The following is a 20,948-nucleotide window of genomic DNA, read 5'->3' on the forward strand; positions in this document are numbered from 1 at the left end:
TAATAGGAGTGCTGCGATGACAATGCTTCCACTGTGTGTTGTGTCCAGCTTCTCATGTGGATTCTGGTATCTGAACTCAAGTCCTCATGCTTGCATAGGAAGCACTTTCACTCACTGAGACCTTTACCCAACCCACTTTTCTCTGTCTGAAAAACCAAAGCATCATGGGTTATGTGTCTTGCCAGTTACACCATGGGCTTCTTCAGAGTTTATGCTTCTTAGGTTTGCGTATTCTGATTTCTATGTTTCAAAGAGGATTTGCCTCGTGAGTCTTGATTTCTCTTTATACTGTTTGTTTTAGGGCTCCATCTATTACAATCAAGAGGGAACCTCTTGGTATGAGGGAGACTGGGTATACAACATCAAAAAGGGCTGGGGAATAAGATGGTAGGTGTGACCCTTCCTCCACATTGGGGTGTGGGTGGAAAAGCTTTCAGGGGCTCACTTGGTTCTTGGGCTCACTTGGACCCAGGGTAAAGACAAGGTGCAGATATAACAGAGAATGCATCTTCTGTCCAAGTATGGTACAGTTTTCAGTTGCTCCTTGCAGAGTCCCCACAGTAATGAAAACATTCTATGGAAATTTAGAAGAACACACTCAGTGTTTGATTGTATGTTCCACTTTATTCCAAGTAGACTCCGCCTTCCTTTGTCCTCTGTATTCATCATAGATTCATCGCTGTATGTTTTCTGCAGAACAGCAATATTTTTGCTTGATTTTAGATTGAGCTGATAGTAATTTGTTGTTATTATTTTAGTTTTGGCAGTGCTAGGGACTGAACCTAGCACATGTGAGGGGCCTGGCCCATGTGAGGCACGCACCCCACCTCTGGGCTGTAGCCCCATCCCTGTATTACACTTTACATACAGGGTCTTGCTATTAACCCAGGCTGACCTTGAACTCCTTTCTCTACCTCCCAAGTTCTGGCATTACAAACCTGTACCTTCACACCCAGCAGGGATATATAGGGTGGATTTATTTTTACACTTACATATGAGTGCACGAAGATGTTGGTGCCTGTTAAGCCAGAGGAAAGTGTCAGGTCCCCTCAAGCTGGAGTTATAGGTGGTTGTGAGCTGCCCAACACAGATGCTAGGAAATGAACTCTGGTCCTGTGGAAGAGCAGCAAGTGCTCTTAACCGCTGGACTAGAGAGGCAGATCAGAATATAATGGTCCTGCCAAGGAAGCAGGGGCAGGGGAGCTGAAGTCAAATCCCCAGCACCCATGTAAAAAGCTGGGTATAGTAGCATCTGCCTGTAGCCTCAGCACAGGGGAGCAGAAACAGGAGGATCCCTACCAGACTGATGTGTTTCAGGTTCAGGGAGAGACCGTGTCTCAAAAATAAAGATGAAGAACAACAAAGGAAACACATCCAGCACCCACATGCACACCTGCACATACATGCCCAATAATACATAGTATTTGGTGGCCAAATATTAAGTAATCATAGCACAATAGGACTTGTTTCAAGAAGATATAAAACTTCACTTTTGCCCATTTATTGAATAATGAAAAAGTTTAATAAAGGGAATTATTATGCCTCTTAATATAAATATTTTTGCCAGTCATGTGATACCCACTGAGTCTCAATACTGGGAACAGCATCCTTGGTCCTGGGTTGGATTTCCTTTTCCTGAGAGGCATTCAAGGGGTGAGTTTAAGGGCTTTAAAGGCAAATGTTGTCAATATAATCTAACTAATTGTTCATCATTGGTTCCTTTGGTACCAGCTACAAGTCAGGCAACATGTATGAAGGCCAGTGGGAAAACAACATGCGCCACGGGGAAGGCAGAATGAGATGGCTGACAATAAATGAGGAGTATACTGGCCACTGGGAGAAGGGGATCCAGGTAGGGCCTGTCCAGCCTGCGGGTCACAGCCTGAGGTGGGTGAGGTGTTAACTGCCTGCTTGTGACAGTCAGTGTTTGCTGACGGCTCACAGGATCTAGAGTCACCTGTGAGATGGGCCTCTAGGGCAGCCTGGGATACTTTATTTTGATTACTGTTGTTAGGCTGGAGCACCCATCCTAATTGTGAAAGGGAGCACCCCCTGGGCAAGGGATTCTGCTCTGCGGGAAGTGGAGAAAGCTGGCCGGGTTTGCATCTGCTGCCTCGGCCTCTGACTGTAGCTGCAGCGTGACCAGCTGTCTCGAGCTCCTGCCACTGCGGCTTTCCTGTACCCCAAACTGAGCAGCAGCCCTTCCTCTCTAAGTTGCTTTTGTCAGAGTATTTTATCACAGCAACAGAAGAAAAACCAGCTCAAAACTCAGTTACAATCTGCTAGTCTCAGCCACACTTTTTAACTGATGTTTTATTACTTAGTCTTCTGTAAGGGTCTCACATAGCTTTTAAAAAATTTCTTTATTTTTATTTTATGCACATTGGTGTAAGGGTATCAGATCCCTTGAAACAGAAGTTACAGACAGTTGTGAAGCTGCCATGTATGTGCCAGGAATTGAGCCCGGGTCCTTTGGAAGAGCAGGCAGTGCTCTTAACCACTGAACCACCTCTCTTCACATAGCTTTAATCTAACCTACAAGATAGGTGCTGTTTCCATCGTATACTTGAAGAACCTGAAGGGCTCAAATCGCGCCATAGATCAAAAGACATTTAGTGATTGGCTGAGCTGAGGCTGAACTCAATTCCTCTTCTCAGTTCACGGGCTTTGCCCCTGCAAATTATCAGTGTCTTTGTCATAATTTGAGTTCAAGTAAGAAGGGGTTTGTACTGACAAGGTCCTTTCTTTTCAGAATGGCTTTGGAACACATACCTGGTTTCTAAAGAGAATCCCCAACTCTCAGTATCCTTTGAGGAATGAATACATAGGAGCATTTGTAAATGGCTTTCGTCATGGACATGGGAAGTTTTACTATGCCAGTGGAGCAATGTATGAGGGAGAGTGGGTTTCCAACAAAAAGCATGGCATGGTGAGTACAGCTGCTGGAATACCGTGAAAGGTGCAGATCTGGTAAGGCGCATTATTCATTTTGAAAAGATAACTATTTTATTGAAGGTGATTATGTGCATTTACAGCTATTTACAACATATTATCTGTTTCCTGGATGTTTAGAAATTATTGAATCAGTTTTTGTTATATGTGTATACAAATAAATGAGGGTGCTGGTTGCAAGTTATAGCCTAGCTTAAGCTTTCACATATGATAGCAATGTGGGCTTTGGGGCTGGCTTCTGATACTAACTCAGTGATTTCAGCGTTTCTTTCCCGTCTACCCACATGACAGCTTTACCCTTGGATTGCCACTTTCCTGTGATTACAAGATAGCTGCTGTGATTTCAGCTTCACATTACACAGCCCACTCAGCAGAGGTGTGGTGGCGCACACCTTTAATGCCAGCATGAGGAGGCAGAGACAGGTAGATCAGTGTGGGTTCAAGGCCAGCCTGGTCTACAAAGTGAGTCCAGGACAGCCAGAGCTCTTATTATACAGAGAAACCCTGTCGTAAGATAGAGAAAAAGAGAGAGAAACTCATTTCTCAGAGCTCTGTATAAATAACTCTATTTCACAGAGCTGAACTGGGTCATCTGTCCACCTCAGGTACAGGGAAGTACCTATTGGGCTGTGCCCAATTCACAAGGTTTAATAAAGTTCATTCTGTGGCCTAGAGGTGATTAAACTTGGGGAAAGGTTGGAGAAGGAAAAAGAGAATGGGCATCATGATGGGAAAGCCAATGGAGGACGATTATTTATGGTCTAAGTACACATCATCGGAAACAAGCTCCAAACCTTGAAAACCCTACTGATGGACACCGAATAGTATTCTTCCTGAGCACTTTTCCCAAACCGTCCAACACTGTGTTCCTACTGACAGGGCAGAATAACCTTCAAGAATGGACGTGTGTATGAAGGCATGTTTTCCAATGACCACATTGCAGAGTACTTTGAAGCTGACTTCATACACAGCCTGGACAGTTGGTCAGATATCTCCCAAAGGAGCCAGCCGGTGCCGGAATCTTCTATCAGTGCTGGTAGAGAGCCTGGTAGGTGAAAATAAAATAATATCTTTGTTTGTTTGTTTTTCAAGAACAGGGTTTCTCTGGCTGTCCTGCACTCGCTTTGTAGACCAGGCTGGCCTTAAACTCACTGAGATCTACCTGCTTACAGGCATGTCACCCTTCCCAGAGTAAATTATTATCTTATCTATAGTTTTCATTTATAAAAATATACCTGCTGCATCAGAAAATAGAAATGCCCTTCAGTGTTAAGCATATTTGGCTTTGTTTGTTTTTTAGTTTGTTTAGGCAAGTTGGCCTTGAACTGGTTGGACGGCCTTGAACTCATTGAATAGCCAAGAATAATTTTGAACTCCTGATTCTTCTCCCTCCACATCCCAAGTGCTGGATGACAGGGATGTACCCAGTTCTATAGGGTACTAGGGATGGAACCCCAGGCCAGGCAAGCACCTCCCTTAGCGAGGCTAATTGTCAGCTATTGAATAGTGGGTGTTTTTTTTCCCCATTACTATGGGAACTGCCAGTGCTCTACCACTGGACTATTTCCAAGCCCTCCTTTTGCATTTTTAATTTAAAAGTGTCTTTATTTGTTGTGTTTGTCTGTGTGCATGTGGTACTCAGAGGACAACTTGGGGAAGTCCATTTGTCCTTTCACTATGTGGGTCCCTGCGATCAAACACAGCCATCAACTTTCGCAGCAAGCACTTTACTTACTGAACCATCGAGGTGGCCCTTAGCTTTTAATTTTGAAAAGGGGCATAAACTGTCCAGACTGGCCTTCAAGTCTCTCTGTAGCAGAGGCTGGTCTTGAACTTACAGTCATCCTGCCTTGGCTTCCTCAGCAGCTGGCATGTAGGCCTGTGCTGCAATGCCTGGTTGTTGACTTCTCTTCTATCACGTCTTGACAGACTACCATTCTGCCGTGACACTGAAAGGATTCCTTTTGAAGAGGTGTGTATACACATGTAAATGTCTGTTGGTAGCTTCAGAGGACTCGAGAAGGCGTTGGATCTTAGAGCTGGGGTTATAGGCAGTTCTGAGTTGCCTGTCAGGGGTGCTAGAAACTAACCCTGGGTCCTCTGGAAGAGCAGCAAGCCCCTCAACTGCTGAACCAGCTGTCCAGCCCACCTCAAAAGGGTTTCACCTTAGCTTGTCCCAATCATCCCCCACTTTTGCTTTGTTTGTCAGAGACCCTACGAAAGCTGGATGGCAGTGAAAGCCATTCTGTGTTAGGATCGAGCATCGAGCTGGACTTAAATCTGTTGCTGGACATGTACCCTGAGGAAAGACAAGAAGAAGAGAAGAAGCAGGTAAACCCCTCTATCATTCATCATAACTATTCTCTTTCTCTTTTGGTTTTTGGAGACAGGGTTTCTCTGTGTAGCCTTGGTTGTCCTAGACTCACTTTGTAGACCAGGCTGGCCTCAAACTCACAGCAATCCACCGGCCTCTGCTTCCCAGAGTGCTGGGAGTATAGGCATGTGCCACCATGCCCAGCTATCCATTTTTATTCAGTTGCTATTTTTGTCTTCTGTGTGCCTGGTGGGTGCTTTATCTCAATCTGTAAGTGAGCAGGGTTAGTGATAGAAAGGCAGCCATGTGAGCAGGCCTCAGTGGCATTGCCCGGGGCCTTGGAGCCTAGAGGAATCACTAGTAGTCAGAGGCCACCGAAGACCAAGGCTTTGATTACCTCCCACTCATGGAAGGTGGTGTTGGGGCTTCTAGGGGTCAGAAAGTCCTGGATGCCCTCAGCATCAAGACACCCACCATGGGGCTGGAGAGATGGCTCTGTTAAGAGTGTTTGTTACTCTGCGAGAGAACCTGGGTTGGGTCCTAGCACCAACACAGTAGCCCATACCTGTAACTCCAGTTCCAGGGGACCCTGTGCCTCTGCACCAGTCACACATGGCACTCACACATACATGCAGGCAAAACTCATACATAGAAAACAGAATAAATCTAGAAGAATATGAGAGGCAGAAGAAGGAAGACTGCTGTGCTGACGCTGGAGGGACGGCTCAGTGGAGGAGAGCTGCTTTTCCTGAGGTAGCAGGTACCAGGCACCCACATGGCGGCTGACAATCATCTGTAACTCCAGTTACAAGGGCCCCAATGCCTTCTCCTAGCCTCCACAGGCACTATATGCATATGGTGCGCTGACATATGTGCAGGCAGAAGCACCTATACATTTCAAAATCTGAAAAACTAGAAGGAAACCCTGTTGTGGGGTAGTCGTCAGAGAAGACTGCTCAGACGGAGGCGGAAGCCAACCAAAGGTCTTTATTAGCTGGGCAGCGACTACACTGCATATTCAGGGTCTTTCTCAGGGTGAGCTTCTAAACAAAACCATGTTCTAGGTTGACACACTTCAGGCCACAGAAACAGTTAGCCAGAAACAGAACTGCAGAAGCCAGAAAGCAAGGTCACTGCGTTTCTAGACTTCCCAAGGATGATAGGAACTTCGATGGACTGGGCCTTTGCTTTAGTTTTGGCAAGTGGTACTGTCTTCTTGCTGAGTTTTACAGCCTGAGTGCTACTTCCATCATGGTGTCAGTTGTAGTCCCTGCCAGTGTGGGTACTAGGAACTGAACTCGGGTCCTCTGCAGGAGGAGCACACACTCTCAAGCAGCACGCCTTCTTTTGTTGTAATGATACACGATTAGGCCACATGTGCTGCCTTGCTTTCAGGTGGAGTTTGCAATCCTAAGGAACATTACCGAGTTAAGAAAGATCTACTGCTTCTACAGCGCCCTTGGGTGTGACCACTCTCTGGATAACACCTTTCTGATGACAAAGCTTCACTTCTGGAGATTTCTGAAAGACTGTAGGTTTCATCACCACAATATAACTCTTGCGGATATGGACAGGGTTTTGAGTAGTGAGTATCCCAGGTTTTCTTCCTCTTCTTGTTACTGTTACTCAGAATCGGAGCTAAAGACATGTTGAGAGAAGATGGGGAGATGGCTCTGTGTGACGGAGATGGCCTCTGCCCAAACCCAAACAAATGGACATGGAGACAAAAGAGTACAGTAGATGTGAGGTATTTACTGATGACCTTGCAAGAATGGCTATCTGGGTTTAGCAGTCATTATGAAAGAGAGAATAGAAAGATTCCAAGAGCCAGAGGCAGTGGACATCTGCAGTGGAAACACATTTGCCAGATGTGAGCGGCACATATGAACTCACAGCAGCTGCGTGCACAAGACCTGCACAAGATGAAGCCAGCCTAAATCCCAGCACAGGTGGGCAAGGGACTCATGAAGTCCCACCCCTAGCTGAAGAGCTATTAGCAACTGATGGCTGCTGTGGAAGGGACAGTCAGCTTTCTTCAGGGATGTGGCCACTGATAGGCTACCCCTATTCCAGTAGATGCTCCTACACCCACGCCCATAGAGGCAGCATTAAGTTTTGTTTGGTGTTTTAAGTCAGGGTTTCTCTGTGTAGCCTTGGCTGTCCTGGGCTCACTTTGTAGACCAGACTGGCCTCGAACCCACAGAGATCCGCCTGCCTCTGCCTCCCACAGTGCTGCGATGACAGGCGTGCTCCACCGCGCCTGGTCCATGAAGTTGGGAGGGGAAGGTGGTGAATGGTAGAGGATCTGGAGGGGAGGGAATGGGGTACAGGTTTGACCCAACACATCATATCCATGTGTGAAATTATCAAACAACTCCTTTAAAAAGAACGGGTGGCGGGCATGGACGCACAGGTGGGTCCAACGAAGCAAACAATTCATTCCTTATCGCTAGTTCTCGTCTCCAGTTCCCCACTGGCTGAGTGTTCGGGGGCACCCTTCGCAGGGCATCACCTTAGTTTCATTATTCCCTCACACCGTGTACTTTCTTCTCTTCTCCTTTTATGGCCACATCCAACAAGGATTTTCTTGCTGCCTTCTCTCCCACCCCAATAACTCGTTAACATATGCATGGACCTTGTCACATAAGCAGGCTGCCTGTGGGGTTTTTTCCCTAACCCTAAGATAAACTTGTTGAGGTGGGGGTGGCCAGGAGGCCTAGACATGCCTAGACCAGGGGCCAGGTGCAGTCTACCTACCTGTAACTTTGTAAGACTAAGTCTGTCTGAGGCATTCATGTGCTGAAAATGGACCATCATATTGTGTTCCCTGCACACAGTGGGTACGAATGCTCAAAGCACTCGTGTGAAAAGCCAGTCATAGTTCCATGTGCCTGCAGCCCCAACATTGGCCGGCAGGTTGGTTCTGAGAATTTGGCAGCCAGCCAGCCTTCCAGCTCAGTGACCCTACTTCAAGGCAGTAAGGGAAAGAGCAATAGAGGAAGACGCTTGATGTCCTGGTATGGCCTCAGTGTGCCTGTGCATGCACTCGTGTGTGAACCACCCCCCCCACACACACATACATACACACTATGTGCGTGCTCATGCATTTAACTGCAGAGATGGTCTTGTACAGTAAGAGCAATGGTCAAAGGCTACCCAAGCAGAGGGCCATATTATAGTCCTATGCAAACCCAGCCCTGGCCTATGCACATAAGCCAGTTTGTGTGTTGCCCATGGCTGCTTTTGCCCTGTACCACAGAGCTCAGGAGTCGTGACAAGAGTCAGTCTGAGCTGTAAAGCCTGAGGTATTTATTGTTGGACTTTCATAGAAGAGTTTGCCTCTCCCCATCTATCAACGGGTAAGACTATTAAACTGTTATGTCAGAAGCAAGGAGGATCAGGAAAGGCTTAGAAGACTACAAAAAAGCATCAGGGAACCTTGGGATTGGCCTGGCTTTCAAATTAGAAGGTTCATTCCATTAACAACATTAAAAGTTTTATTCCATTTGAATCAGCTCTGGGAGGAAGTACTGAAAGTCTCAAATTTAATAAACTATTAGAGGAAGGGGCTATAGAGATAGTTCAGTGGTTAGGGACATCTCCTGCTGTTGCAGAGGACCAAACTTCTATTCTCAGCATCTACATCGGATGACTCACAACTTCCTGTCACTCCAGGGCCAAGGGGATCCAGCGCCCTCTTCTGACATTGTCAGGCACCTGCACTCAATACCATCCCCATACCTAATCTTTTTTTTTTAATTCTTTATTAATTACATTTTATTCACTTTGTATCCCCCCTGTGGTTTCCTTCCTCCTCCCATCCCAATCCCTTTCTTCCTCCACTCTCTGCATGCATGCCCCTCCCCACGTCCACTGATAGGGGAGGTCTTCCTTTCCTTCCTTCTGATCCTAGTCAATTAGGTCTCATCAGGAGTGGCTGCATTGCCTAACCTTTTTTTAAATTAGAAAAATATACCTGTTTACCCCAAATTTAAGAGCTAGAAAGATAATTAAAATCCACTTAGAAGTGGGAGCAATGATGGTATATGTCTGTAATCCCAGTATTCTGGAGGCTGAGGCAGGAGAGTTTTGAGTTCCACGTCAACCTCAACCATATAGCTATCGTCTCAGTCTCTCTCTCTCTCTGTCTCTCTGTCTCTCTGTCTCTGTCTCTCTCTCTCACACACAGGAACAAGATACCTTGTAAATGTCTCATGAGGTAACTAGAGCTCTTCTGTGTGGTGGCTAATCCCCACCATCTTTATTTCAGTCTATAACGGCATACCAATTGAAGAAATCCACTCTCCGTTTAGAACCATACTCTTAAGAACATTCCTGAATTACCTCCTGCAGCTGGCTTACCACATCCATCACAAAGAATACCAGTAAGTTCCACTTCTTTGCTCCTGAAAGGGGACCCTCTTCAGCAGTGGCCACAGTCCTTTTCACGTATTCCACGTGAAGGACTGGAAGCAAGGCTTTTCTGCAGTCCAGCCACAATGCGCTGGGTACTTGAGAACCCCTATCTGGGTTGTTTCGGTTCTGTAAATATCTCCTAGAGCTTTACTCCGTAGTCACAGTCAGTTGTGCCTTCTTGGGTCAGAATGCCTTTTTCTTTCTTTTTTTATTTTTTTTAATGCACTTTAAGGTCTGGAGATGTGGTTCGGTTTTAGAGTGCTTGCTTATCTTGTGCGTACAGGCCGTGGGTTCTATCTACAGCACCTCCTAGAATGGACATGGTTTAGCACATGCCTGTAATCCCAGGACTGAGCTCAGGAGGTGGAGGCAGGAGGATTAGAAGTTAAAGTTTGGGCTGGAGAGATGGCTCAAGGGTTACAAGCGCTTGCAGCATGTGAATTATACAGTGACCTTATGCCTACATATGGTTGTGAGCCACCATGTGGTTGCTGGGAATTGAACTCAGCACCTCTGGAGGAGCAGACAGTGCTCTTACCCATGGAGCCATCTCTCCAGCCCTGCTGGCACACTTTTTAGATCTTTTTGGTGTACATTTATGACACGTGTGTAACATAGGTGCATGTGCAGGCTATGCTACAGCATTATGTAGCAGTCAGAGTTACATCTGACGTCCACCTGTTTGTTGTTTGTTGTTTGCTGCTGTGTGTAGCCTGCTAGCTGGCCCGCGAGCTTGTGCGGACCCTCCTGTTACTGCCCCCCGTCTCTCTGTAGTGCACTGGACTCTCAGGCACGTGCTCCTCCACGTGTGTAGGTTCCAGGTCTTTGGCTAGCACAGCAAGTGCTTTTCCCACGGAGCCATCTCCCAGCCAGCTGCTCTCTCTACCGCACAGTATCCGCAGCGCAGACTCCAGTGTGGATTCTTACTCATGCTCACGGAGTGCGGTGTGGCCAGGCAGACTCTTCTACTCTAAACTTACTCTGCTTCCCTTTCTGTATTCTGTTTGTTAGAGGCCAGTTGTGGGGTGTAGCCTACACTTCAGAAGAGGGCACGAAGCTCCACCTCCAGGAATAATTCATTTTGGTATCATTTTCATCATAGGAACAGAAGCCCATCACTCTTTCTGTGTTTCACAAAACTGATGACTGAGAACATTCATCCATATGCCTGTCAGGTAAAAGGTAAACACAAAAACAATAGCATTATGTTTACTAGCTTAAATAGTTCTATAATTATTTTTGCATGGATCATATGTGCTCGTATGTGCATGTTTGCCTGTATGTGGACCTGTTTGTGCAGATGAGTGCACACACTCACATGTAAATCAGAGGTTGACATCAATATCCTCACTCTTTATCTTTGTGGCAGGGTCTCTCACTGATCTGGCTAGTCTAGCTAGCTTGTTCTGAGGATCCTGTCTGCTCCTAGGATTGCAGGCAGGTTGCTATGCCCAAGCTCATTTTTGGGTGCTGGGGATCTAAACTCTGGTCTTCATGTTTATACAACAGAGGTTTTGGTTTTTGGTTTTTGGTTTGTTTGTTTGTTTGTTTTCCACTAGTCATCTGCCCATCCCTGTAATCACTTCTGAACGCTGTATTTTTAGGTCATTTATTCAGTGAGCAACAGCGGACGCTCTACTCAATGAATTATATCGATAAGTGCTGGGAGATTTACACAACCTACTGCAGACAAAATGCAGCCCCACCCTATGAGCTGACAATGAAGATGAGGCATTTCCTCTGGATGCTGAAAGTAAGCTTAACAACTGAGGATAGATATTGCCTTTATGTCGATAAGCACTTTGATTTTAATTAAAATAAATTACGCTACATAAGTAAGGAGCTGAAGATCTGGGGTGACCTTTCATGACCACCAGAGGCTTACAAGTCTCCCTTTACAGGAGACAGTCTGTGACAGCAAGAGACACAGGGACAGGGATGCCTGGCTGACAGGCTCACAGAGGAGGGGGAAGGAAGGCCTGAGCCATGCAGCATCTTCTCATGCACATGTAGCCATTGAGAGGAAGAGATACATTTAAAAAGTATTTGTATTCCATTGTCTTTATTACCGATTCAGGGTGTGTGTGAGAGAGTGCTGTCAAGCTCGGTAGCAAGCACATTTACCCCTTCGGCTATTTTGTCAGCCCTGAATAGCATTGAAAATATAGCACTAGGGCTGGAGACGGCTTTGATGGTGTAGAATATCTGTGGCTTTTGCAGAGGACCTGGGTTCTGTGCTCAGCACCCACCTGGCAGCCCACCATCGTCTGAAACTCCAGTTCCAAGGGACCTGATGTCTTCTCTTGACCTCCTCCTTGGGTGTCAGTCATGAATGTGGTGCACATACATACATGCAGGCAAAACTCTCACGTACATAAAATAAAATCAATATTTAAGAAAATCTGAATCTATTTTTGGCTGGTCAGGCCTGCACTGTGCCTTGGCTGTGGAGCAGCTGCCTAGCACACACAAGCCCTGTGCTCAGTCCCCAGCACTGCAAAACAAATAAGAAATTGTTGGCTCAGCAAAGAGTAACATTAAAGTGTGTTAGTTTGGAAACCAAGGATGGCATTAAGTCCCTATAGCCCCAGCACTTGTGAGGCTAAGCCAGGAGGATTAGGGGTTCAAGGTCATCTGGGCTACATGGAAAGGTCCTGTCTCAAAAACCCAGTTGTTAGTCTGAAAAGCAATTGGCCTGTTCTTCATGCAGTGTTCTCAAACAGTTGCTAGTTTCTTTTTATGATGTTTTTAATTTGTGCTTGTGGGGATGCAAATAATGAGATGGAAATAATCAAATATTAAGGAGAGAGTATTTAAGTATTTAACAGAATTGTATAAATGTGAAAAGTGACAAAAACCTAGTGTCTAAATGTAGAGAAATGGGTTTAAAAATACATGATCTGGAGGTGGACTATTATACAGTGGTTTGTTTTCTTTTTTCCTCATGCTCACTTGTTACTGAAGAACAAGTCGTTTGTCCCTGAGAGTCAGGCGTGCTGGCTCTGACTGACTGCACCCTCCCAGGCAGGCTTACCCTCCTACCCACAAGTCCACGACAGCGGCAGTTAGAAACTGACGCCAAAGATGCGGGCGTTCTGTTTCCGCACAGCCTCAGGTGGTTACGGTCATCCCCATTATGTTTCCTTTAGTGGAGGTGGGATTCATCAGTGGCTCCTGCGGCAACAGCCGGACGCTTTCCACAAACCTTCACTCACGGCCTTAGCAGCCGGCAGTGTCTCTCCTCAGTGGCTAAACAGTGTCCACTGTTTCCATAGAAGCAGTACCAGAAACTTTCTACATCATTTCTCTTACGTTAACTTTAAGTGTGCTAAGTGAGCATATATGTGTGTGTGTGCCTCTGTGCATGGGACATGCGGGCAAGGGCAAACACAGGGGACCCTCTGGAGCTGGAGTCACCAGGGATTGTGAGCCACTTAGTAGGGTGCCGGCTGGCAGGTCCTAGGGATCGCAGGTGTGTGCGGCTATGCCAGCTCTTTACGTGGGTGGTGGGGATGGAACGCATGTCCTCACACTTGCAGCCACCCAGTGGTTCTTATCCAAAGAGGGGTCTTTCTGTGTGCCACAGTCTGGCCTCAGACCTGCAGTCCTTCTCCCTCAATCTCCTCCTCGTGAGTTTTTAAGGTACTGACTTCTAATACATTTTCTTAAGGTATTATGTTGCGGGCATTTACATTAAAACATAGGCCTATTTCATATGTAATTACAGGCATCTATGTTGGTGTCATCTTTTTTACAGGACTTTAAGATGATAAATAAGGACTTAACTGCAACCAAATTTATGACTGTGATAGCGGAGGATAGCCCTTTCATGTATGATGGAACTGACAGCAACTTTGAACTTGAGGTTTGTAAAATGTTCTACAGATGGCACAGATCCAGTTTAAGCTATGTATTTCTTCTGTGTGTGCTATATGTATTTTTTTAAAAACGGTGGGATATAAATATATACACAATTGCCTTTTCAAACATCAGAGATTAATATTAGAAAGGGGGTGGGGAGGTGGCTCAGTTGGCAAAGCGCCCACTGTGCAAGTGCGAGGACCTGAGTTCCACCCCCAGCACCCACGTGAAAAGGTCAGGTGTGGCGGTGCATGTGTCTTGGTGAGCTCCAAGCCAGTGAGAGGCACCATGTCCAAGGGCAAGGTGGGGTCAACTTCCGGCTTCCCCACACAAAGACGTGTCACTGCACGCATGTGCAGCACACATCCAGAGGAATAATAAATGAGTAAGGAGTCACCGATTAGGCGCTCAGGGAGGCAGAGGCAGGTGGATCACTTTGAGTGCAAGGCCAGCCTGGTCTGAGTCCAGGACAGCCAAGGCTACACAGAGAAACCCTGCCTCAGGAGAAAAGAAAAAAGGAAATCATCAGTCAATTCCTGATCCAATGAGGAGTGTGGGAATAAAGGCGGCCTCCTGTGCTTGTTCTCATTGCAGCTGGTTTTCCTGGAATTCTTTGAAGCTCTCTTATGTTTCTCCTTCTGCTGCATTTTTGACCAGATGACCAGATCCTATGTAAAATTCCCATCTGGAGACCCTACCACAAACCGCTACAGCAGCACTCACACGATATTAAACCAGGTGACAGACAATACAATGGAGTGTCTAAAGCAAGGGGTGACTTCAGCCTGGGGTGGTTAGCGGCTCATCAAAACTCCTCAGGCCTTTACTATACTTCCAGGAGATAATTTAGGACTTGAGAAAATGTGTGCTGTCTTTCACTGTTGGAAGGAGTGTGTGGTTTTGTTGGTTTTTAAGTTAGGGGAACTGTATTTCCTGGTCATGGCCATAGCAGTGGGAGCAACACGGCGAAGGTCAGTACACAAAGCAGCTAGACAGATAAGATCCGAGGCAGGCTACCGTGAGATGCCCTGCCTAGTGGGCAGAGTGGAAAGCCCGCCAGAGAGCAGATGCCAACAGACAGGTTCTGGGTCCGCCTGCAGGGCTGGCCGGTCACCGAGCATGAGGCTTACTCACAGGGTTAACACCTTCAGTCACCGTGAGACCCTCAGACAGCCAGGACCATGCTCGATCAGGAAATGAGACTTTGGGTCAAAATGAGACATAGCAGATGTTTAGCGGGGGTTTCACGTTGGTGGATTTGGAGGGTTTCTGATGTTTGAGACAGTCACATGGAGCCACAAGAGACATTCTAGGAGTTCCTGAGCCCAATGACTAGGAAGGTCTTTTTATTATTATTAGTTAATTAATTAAATTAGAAACATGGTCTCGATAGGTAGCCCTGGTTAGCTGGATCTCATAGAGATCTGCCTGCTCTGCCTCCCAGTGGTGGAATTAAAGGTTTTGCTACCACACCTGGCTTGGAACTCTCCTCAGGGCTTCTCACGTGAGTTTTCTCACTGTTGATCCAAGCGACAGCTCTCACCACAAATCTCTTGGGTGCCTTATGGGAAACAGGCTTTGTGTTCTTTTCAGCACCTTGCAGCCCACCACTTCAGCTAGCTATGCCTCCTCCAGCTGAGGAGAAGAATGCCTCTCAACACACCAGGGAGCTGGTTATGGGGTACCACCTGGGGCTCTTCTCCAGGCAAGAGAGCGTCTGCCTGGCCTCTGTCTAGTTTCCAACACTATAACAAAGTAACGAAGGCAAATTACCCTCATTTAAAAACAGAAATGTAGCTCATGGTCCTGGAAGCTTAAGCGCTAATTATGTCCTCCTCGCTGGCAGACTGGCACCCTTAACCATGTCCCAAAGGCCATGTCTCAGCACCATAGTCAAATTAACAACTTAAAAATGAATCTTCCAGGATACTCGAACACAGCAGATGTCATTCTCATGAGCTCTGTCACATGGGGGGGTGTGAATCTGCCAGACACCATCTGTCCACTTCACGCCCAGTTTCAGTGCATCATTCCCCGTAGTGTCTTAGTTGTTTTTATAGCTCAGGGGTTTGTTCCCTCCCCACTTTCTGGAAACTGGAAGTTAACGTGTCCCAACTTCATTGCTCTTCCCTTCTGTGATGAAACTGGCCCTCAGAGATTAGGTAGAGTCCAGCAACGTAATACACTACAGTAATTGGGGGAGGGCAAGGTGGAGTGATTTTTCTCCGGAGGTCTACAGATGTCTCCTACCCTTATATTATCAGTTGAATGGGCATGCAAGTATAATAAAGTACAGGAGGCCAGGGAAAGACTCGCCAGAGAGAAGTGGAGTAGGATTCACAAGGACTTCAATAGGCATATTCCCGATGCTGGCATGGAGAAGCCACATCACAAGGGAGGAAGGCTATTAGACCTGAAATGCCCACAAAGACCCATGTGTTAGAAAGCCTCGGCCACCAATCTGAAGACAAAAACAAAAACAAACCCGCATCTACGTGAAATTCATCACACAGCAATAATGTCTTTCCAGAACACAGTCGAGGGGCTGGAGGGATGGCTCCGCAGCTGAGAGCACTTGAGCACAGTTAGAAGACCTGAGGCGAATGGCTCTCCTTGAGTTTGAGGCCTTGATCCAGGCCAGCCAAGGCTACATAGTGAGAGTTTGTCTCAGAAAGAAAAACTGTTAGTAAATTGTAGGTACGAAGGGATGCTGGTATTGAGAGTTACCACATTATTTGGAATCAAATATTGTTTTAAATAACAACAAGAAAAAAATCACAGTTCATACGAAGAAAAGTATGCCACATCCAAAGGAAAAAGGCAAGCCCTTGGAGACTGCTGGGAGAGATGAGGTAGCAGAGTTATAAGACAAGTAATTTAAGGCAGGCGTCTTAAAAGTACCTAAAAATGCTAAAGGAGAGACAGAGAAAGAAGGTTGGAGCGCAACAACATGGTTCCGTGGGTAAAGGTGCTTACCCCTAAATCTGATAACTTGATTTCGAACCCACATGCTGGAAGGAGAGAACCAGCTCCCAGAAATTGTCCTCTGACCTCTGTGTCCCTGCCCAACAAAATAAACAGACAAAATAAAAAGAGAAGGATGACATATCAATAAAGATGTAGAAAGCCTTTTATAAAATAAATTCTAGAGATAAAAAGTATAAGAACTTACATGGGAAAACTCACAAATAGAATTCAGAGGCAGATCTAGGCAAGCTTAAAACATCTTGAAAGCAGGCAACTGAAATTACTGAGTCTGAAGAAGAAAAAGAAGAAAGAGTAAAAAGTGAACAGACATTATCAAATAGACAAATGTGCACACTCTTCAGACTGAAGTCACAGCGGCAACAGGACCGCACAGTAGCTGACGTTTATATGCTTTGATCAGGACGCAGGCTGTTCAGCCCAGAGCCAAAGCAGATAAAACCTTCAGCTCCCTGCCCTTGTTACCTACTTCTGCCTGCCAAGCCCTAATTCCTAAGGTTGTGCAGCCTTCAAAACGGTGCCACAAACAGGGGCTGAGCATCGAAAACATGAGCCCGTGAGGACACGTCAGCTTCAAACCACTGTCACTAGTCTGACTGCTTTAAATAATATCAATCTATAACCTATCTACAGTAAATGCATATTATTTATATATTATGTAATATATAAAGATACTATTATCTATGTATAGTAGCACACGCCTATAATCCCACCACTCAGGAGGCAGAGGCAGGCAATTGCTGTGACTTCAAGGCCAGCCTGGTCTACAAAGCAAGTTCCAGGACAACCAGGGCTACACAGAGAAAACCTGTGTTGAAAAAACAAAACAAAAAAAACAGAAGCCAAACAAAAAAGCCCTCAGTCCCTGAAGAAATAACCCAGAGGTTAAGAGTGTTTGCTGCTTTTGCAGAGGGCCTGGATTCTCAGCACCCGTGACAGGCAGCTCACAGCCCTGTAACTCCAGTTCCAGGTCCAACTCCTCTGGTCTTCATAGGCATTGCACACACATGCACAGACACACGTACACACATAGACACATACACACATGCTTGAAAATAAATGCTCCACCCAAAAGGAGGCAAGAAACAGAAATGAAAATAACAGAACCAATAACAGGATGTAGTTAATCACCTCAAATGCAAATGAGCTGCATCTGAGACAGGCTTACATCAAAGTTGTCAGATGGCTACAGTGAGCCATCTATAAATAAAAAGACAGGAATAGAGGAAAGGGAAGGCAAGGAGTATTGAGCTAAATCTGTCAGTGTGCCAGTCAGACCTTCCCCAGCCCTTCCACCAATTCCGTGATGCACGTTCTCCAACCAAGCCCTATGTCCTCAATTTTCCCCCACCTCCCACTAATGCCATCAACTTACAAACCCATGAGCATAGGGAGCAGCCGATTGAATATATCTGAGCTTTCATAATCCCCTCTCAATGATTGGCTGCACTTTCAGGGGACCAACCTTCCAACACATGATCCTTTGGGGGACACCTTACATCCAAACCATCACACCAGGTGAAAGGTATCACCAGGGACAGAGTCTGATGGTGAGAACAGTGACAATGTCAAACAGTGATCAGATCAAATGGTCAACTATGTAAAAGGAGCAAGTCCTATTGGCTAGTCATGTTATGATGGAACTTTAAAGTGCATGCAGAAACTGATAGGAAGAAAACCACAATGGGTCAGTCTGAGCTGGGACATTCCAGGCAGCACAGTGCTTGCTCAGCACACCTGAAGCCCAGGGCTCCCCCCCTAGACTTCATATGTCAGGCATGGTGGTTATAATCCAGCATGATTGTAATCCCAGCATGCAGTGGAGGCAGGAGGGTGAACAGTTCAGGGCCCTTTTCTGGTATACACTGAGTCCAAGATGAGACTGTGTTCCACGAGAGTCTGCATCGAAAGGAAAGGAGCTCATAATGCATGTGATCACGTTTACATAAAAAGTGCATCTCTATCAAGTGCAAAGTGCGGTGGTAGAAAGCAGACCCTTCGTCCCCTGGGAATGGGAAGGCATCTGAGGCAGGGTTCCCGGGTGTAGACACATGCTCTTAGTGAGATTATCCTCCCCAGTGACACTTCACTAAAGGGTCTCGTGTGTATGCGTACACTCGTGTACACACATCTGTGGACACCGTGAACTCACCTGCTTCCCCCGCCCCCTCAGAGCATCCACAGGAGCCTAAGTGCAGTCACAAGCCTTGACTCTGAGGTCCACTTCGGCAGCACCAAGTCATCATCAGGAGTTTTGCCTGATGGTAAAATCAGGCAGTCGGAGGTCAGTATTTTACAGTTCACCATGTCCTCACCATGCGGCCACAGTGTCGGCCACCACACGGTGGCCATTATGGGAGGAACACTCTTCTGTGTTTTGGGGCCAGCCCCAGACAGTAATTCCCTCTCCCGCTGACCTCATAGGCTGGTACTGAGTGGAAAGCGGAGCAAGCAAATAGCAGCAGCCCTCGTTTCCGGGGCTCTGTCTGGTGCCCAACACTTTCGAGGGGTCAACTCATTTAAAAGCCCTTCCCAGATGAACTGCAGGCCTCGTTGTTACTTCTAGGAGCCAAAAGGTGGTCACGTACCCAGCAAGCAGTGGGGCTGAGGGCTTGTGCTCAGGTAGTTTGATTCTAGAATCTGTACCTGTCATTGTGAGCTGGATCCCTTCAGACTTCAAGGGTATGTGAAGGGTGTGGCTAATTCAGAGAAGGGGCGGGAAGCCAGCCGAGTAGAGTGTCTCTCGGCAGAGTGTCTGGTGTCTTCGTTGACATCATGGTCAGAGATGTCAGTGACTAAGACTGAGGGTAGGAGGAGGAATCGGGGCCGAGGGTCTCAGGAGTGAAAGAGGAGGAGGCAAAGGTGAGTCTGGGAGTTTTGGCTTGAGTGTCTGGGAGAATAAGGAGTTGCTATTCTGGTGAAGATCAGAACCTTCAGGGCCTCACCCCAGCCTGGACTACAGGCTGTATTGAGTTGGAGGCCAGCCTGGGCTACAAGGATAGAGCAAACGAATGAAAGCAAAACACTCCCGAGACACTACAGGGCACTCTAGTGCGAACCTGTAAGCCCAGCACTCTGCAAGCCAAAGCAGGAGAACCACACGTCTGGGGCGAGTCTGAGACTCTTCTCCAAACACAACACGAGCAAAAGAGGAAGAGCCTCATTAACAAGCTCCGTGTATTCAGAAGGTAGGAGGCTGGCTTTAATCCTACAAGGCTGCAGAATAACATTGTCCTTCTGCTTTTTAAAAAAGCACAAGCTCAAGTCCCTGAGTGAGGAAAAACTCTCCAAAGTGACCCTCAAGTCTCAAGGAAGAGGCCTGCTGTTTATGTCTCCACAAGGTGAGTGTTCACGGTCACTCCCACATCACACCCGCTGTGGTCCGTGGAACTTCACAGCATCTTCTGGCTGTTGGGCAGCAGGGAGCAACACTCAGGATTAAACCTTGAGCTTCACATGAACTGGACAAGTACTCTAACCAAGCTACAGCACTAGGTCTACAGTTTGGGGTCAGCTGTCTCCTGGCCTCCTCAGGCTGGACACCCTTCCTCAGCCTGGGGCTGCGCGCAACGCAGTCAGCTTTTCTCTCGAGCCGTAGTCTCATCCCATTCCCGCCATGAGACAGTCCAATTATGCATCCCAGGCTGGCCTGGAACTCACTACCTAGACCAGGCTGGCCTCAAACTCACAGAGAGCCACCTGTCTCTGCCTCCCGAGTGCTGGGATTGAGGATGTATACAGCTATGCCTCCCTGCCCCTCTTTGTTTGTTTGTTATTTCTTGAGTTTCCTGTATTCCAGTTTGTTTATATGCTCCCTGCCCCCTTTCTTTCTTGGTTTCGTGTATCCCAGGCTGGCCTCTGACTTGACAGATTGCTAAGGATGACTTCGAACTTCCTGCCTCCCTCTGACAAGTGCTAGGATAGTAGGCATATGCCACTATACCTGTTTTATGTGGCACTGGGCTTTGTGCACACTAGGTAAGCATTTTCCTGACTGAGCTACATCCCAGCTCCCTCTCTTTCATTTCGGTCTTCAAGTTATAACAACAAATACTTTTCAATACCTCAGAGTCCTATGGATACCACCTTTCCTGTGTTCCCAGGAAAGTGTTTCTAGGGTTCTCTCCTCCTCACCTCTTACCTTCCAGCCTGCTCCTCCTGTAGGCTCAGGCAGGGCTACTGTATGAGTACTGGGGATTTTCTTCCACTGTGTCACTGACCCATGCTCCAGCACTGTGCACACATGCACCCCACTACATGCCGTAGTGTGCTGTTACCCAGTAAACTTTCCCCTCTAAACACACCAGCTGTCCCTGCATTTTCTTATGAAAGCCTGCAGTGTCTCCTCCCCTGCAGTGTCTCCTCCCCTGCAGTGTTCCCTCTGTCTGCAGTGTCTCCTCCCCTGAAGTGTTCCCTCTTC

At 46.8% G+C, this 20,948-nt stretch overlaps 1 protein-coding gene across 4 annotated transcripts in view; it reads left to right on the forward strand.

Moving 5' to 3' along the window:
• Positions 1 to 20,948, forward strand: part of Rsph10b (radial spoke head 10 homolog B) — a 38,941-nt gene that overhangs the window by 14,433 nt on the left and 3,560 nt on the right. For all 4 annotated transcript variants that reach the window (XM_060368096.1, XM_021651775.2, XM_060368098.1 and 1 more), the window contains exons 6-18: positions 302 to 387; positions 1,732 to 1,852; positions 2,753 to 2,929; positions 3,832 to 4,000; positions 5,162 to 5,283; positions 6,662 to 6,851; positions 9,537 to 9,651; positions 10,785 to 10,864; positions 11,287 to 11,435; positions 13,440 to 13,547; positions 14,138 to 14,281; positions 18,702 to 18,812; positions 19,782 to 19,869. In XM_060368096.1, the coding sequence (XP_060224079.1) occupies positions 302 to 387; positions 1,732 to 1,852; positions 2,753 to 2,929; positions 3,832 to 4,000; positions 5,162 to 5,283; positions 6,662 to 6,851; positions 9,537 to 9,651; positions 10,785 to 10,864; positions 11,287 to 11,435; positions 13,440 to 13,547; positions 14,138 to 14,281; positions 18,702 to 18,812; positions 19,782 to 19,869 (1,660 nt within the window). The remainder of the gene's footprint in view (positions 1 to 301; positions 388 to 1,731; positions 1,853 to 2,752; positions 2,930 to 3,831; positions 4,001 to 5,161; positions 5,284 to 6,661; positions 6,852 to 9,536; positions 9,652 to 10,784; positions 10,865 to 11,286; positions 11,436 to 13,439; positions 13,548 to 14,137; positions 14,282 to 18,701; positions 18,813 to 19,781; positions 19,870 to 20,948) is intronic.

Source organism: Meriones unguiculatus, chromosome 15 (genome assembly GCF_030254825.1).
Source record: "Meriones unguiculatus strain TT.TT164.6M chromosome 15, Bangor_MerUng_6.1, whole genome shotgun sequence".
In the NCBI taxonomy this organism is placed as follows: Eukaryota; Metazoa; Chordata; class Mammalia; order Rodentia; family Muridae; genus Meriones; species Meriones unguiculatus.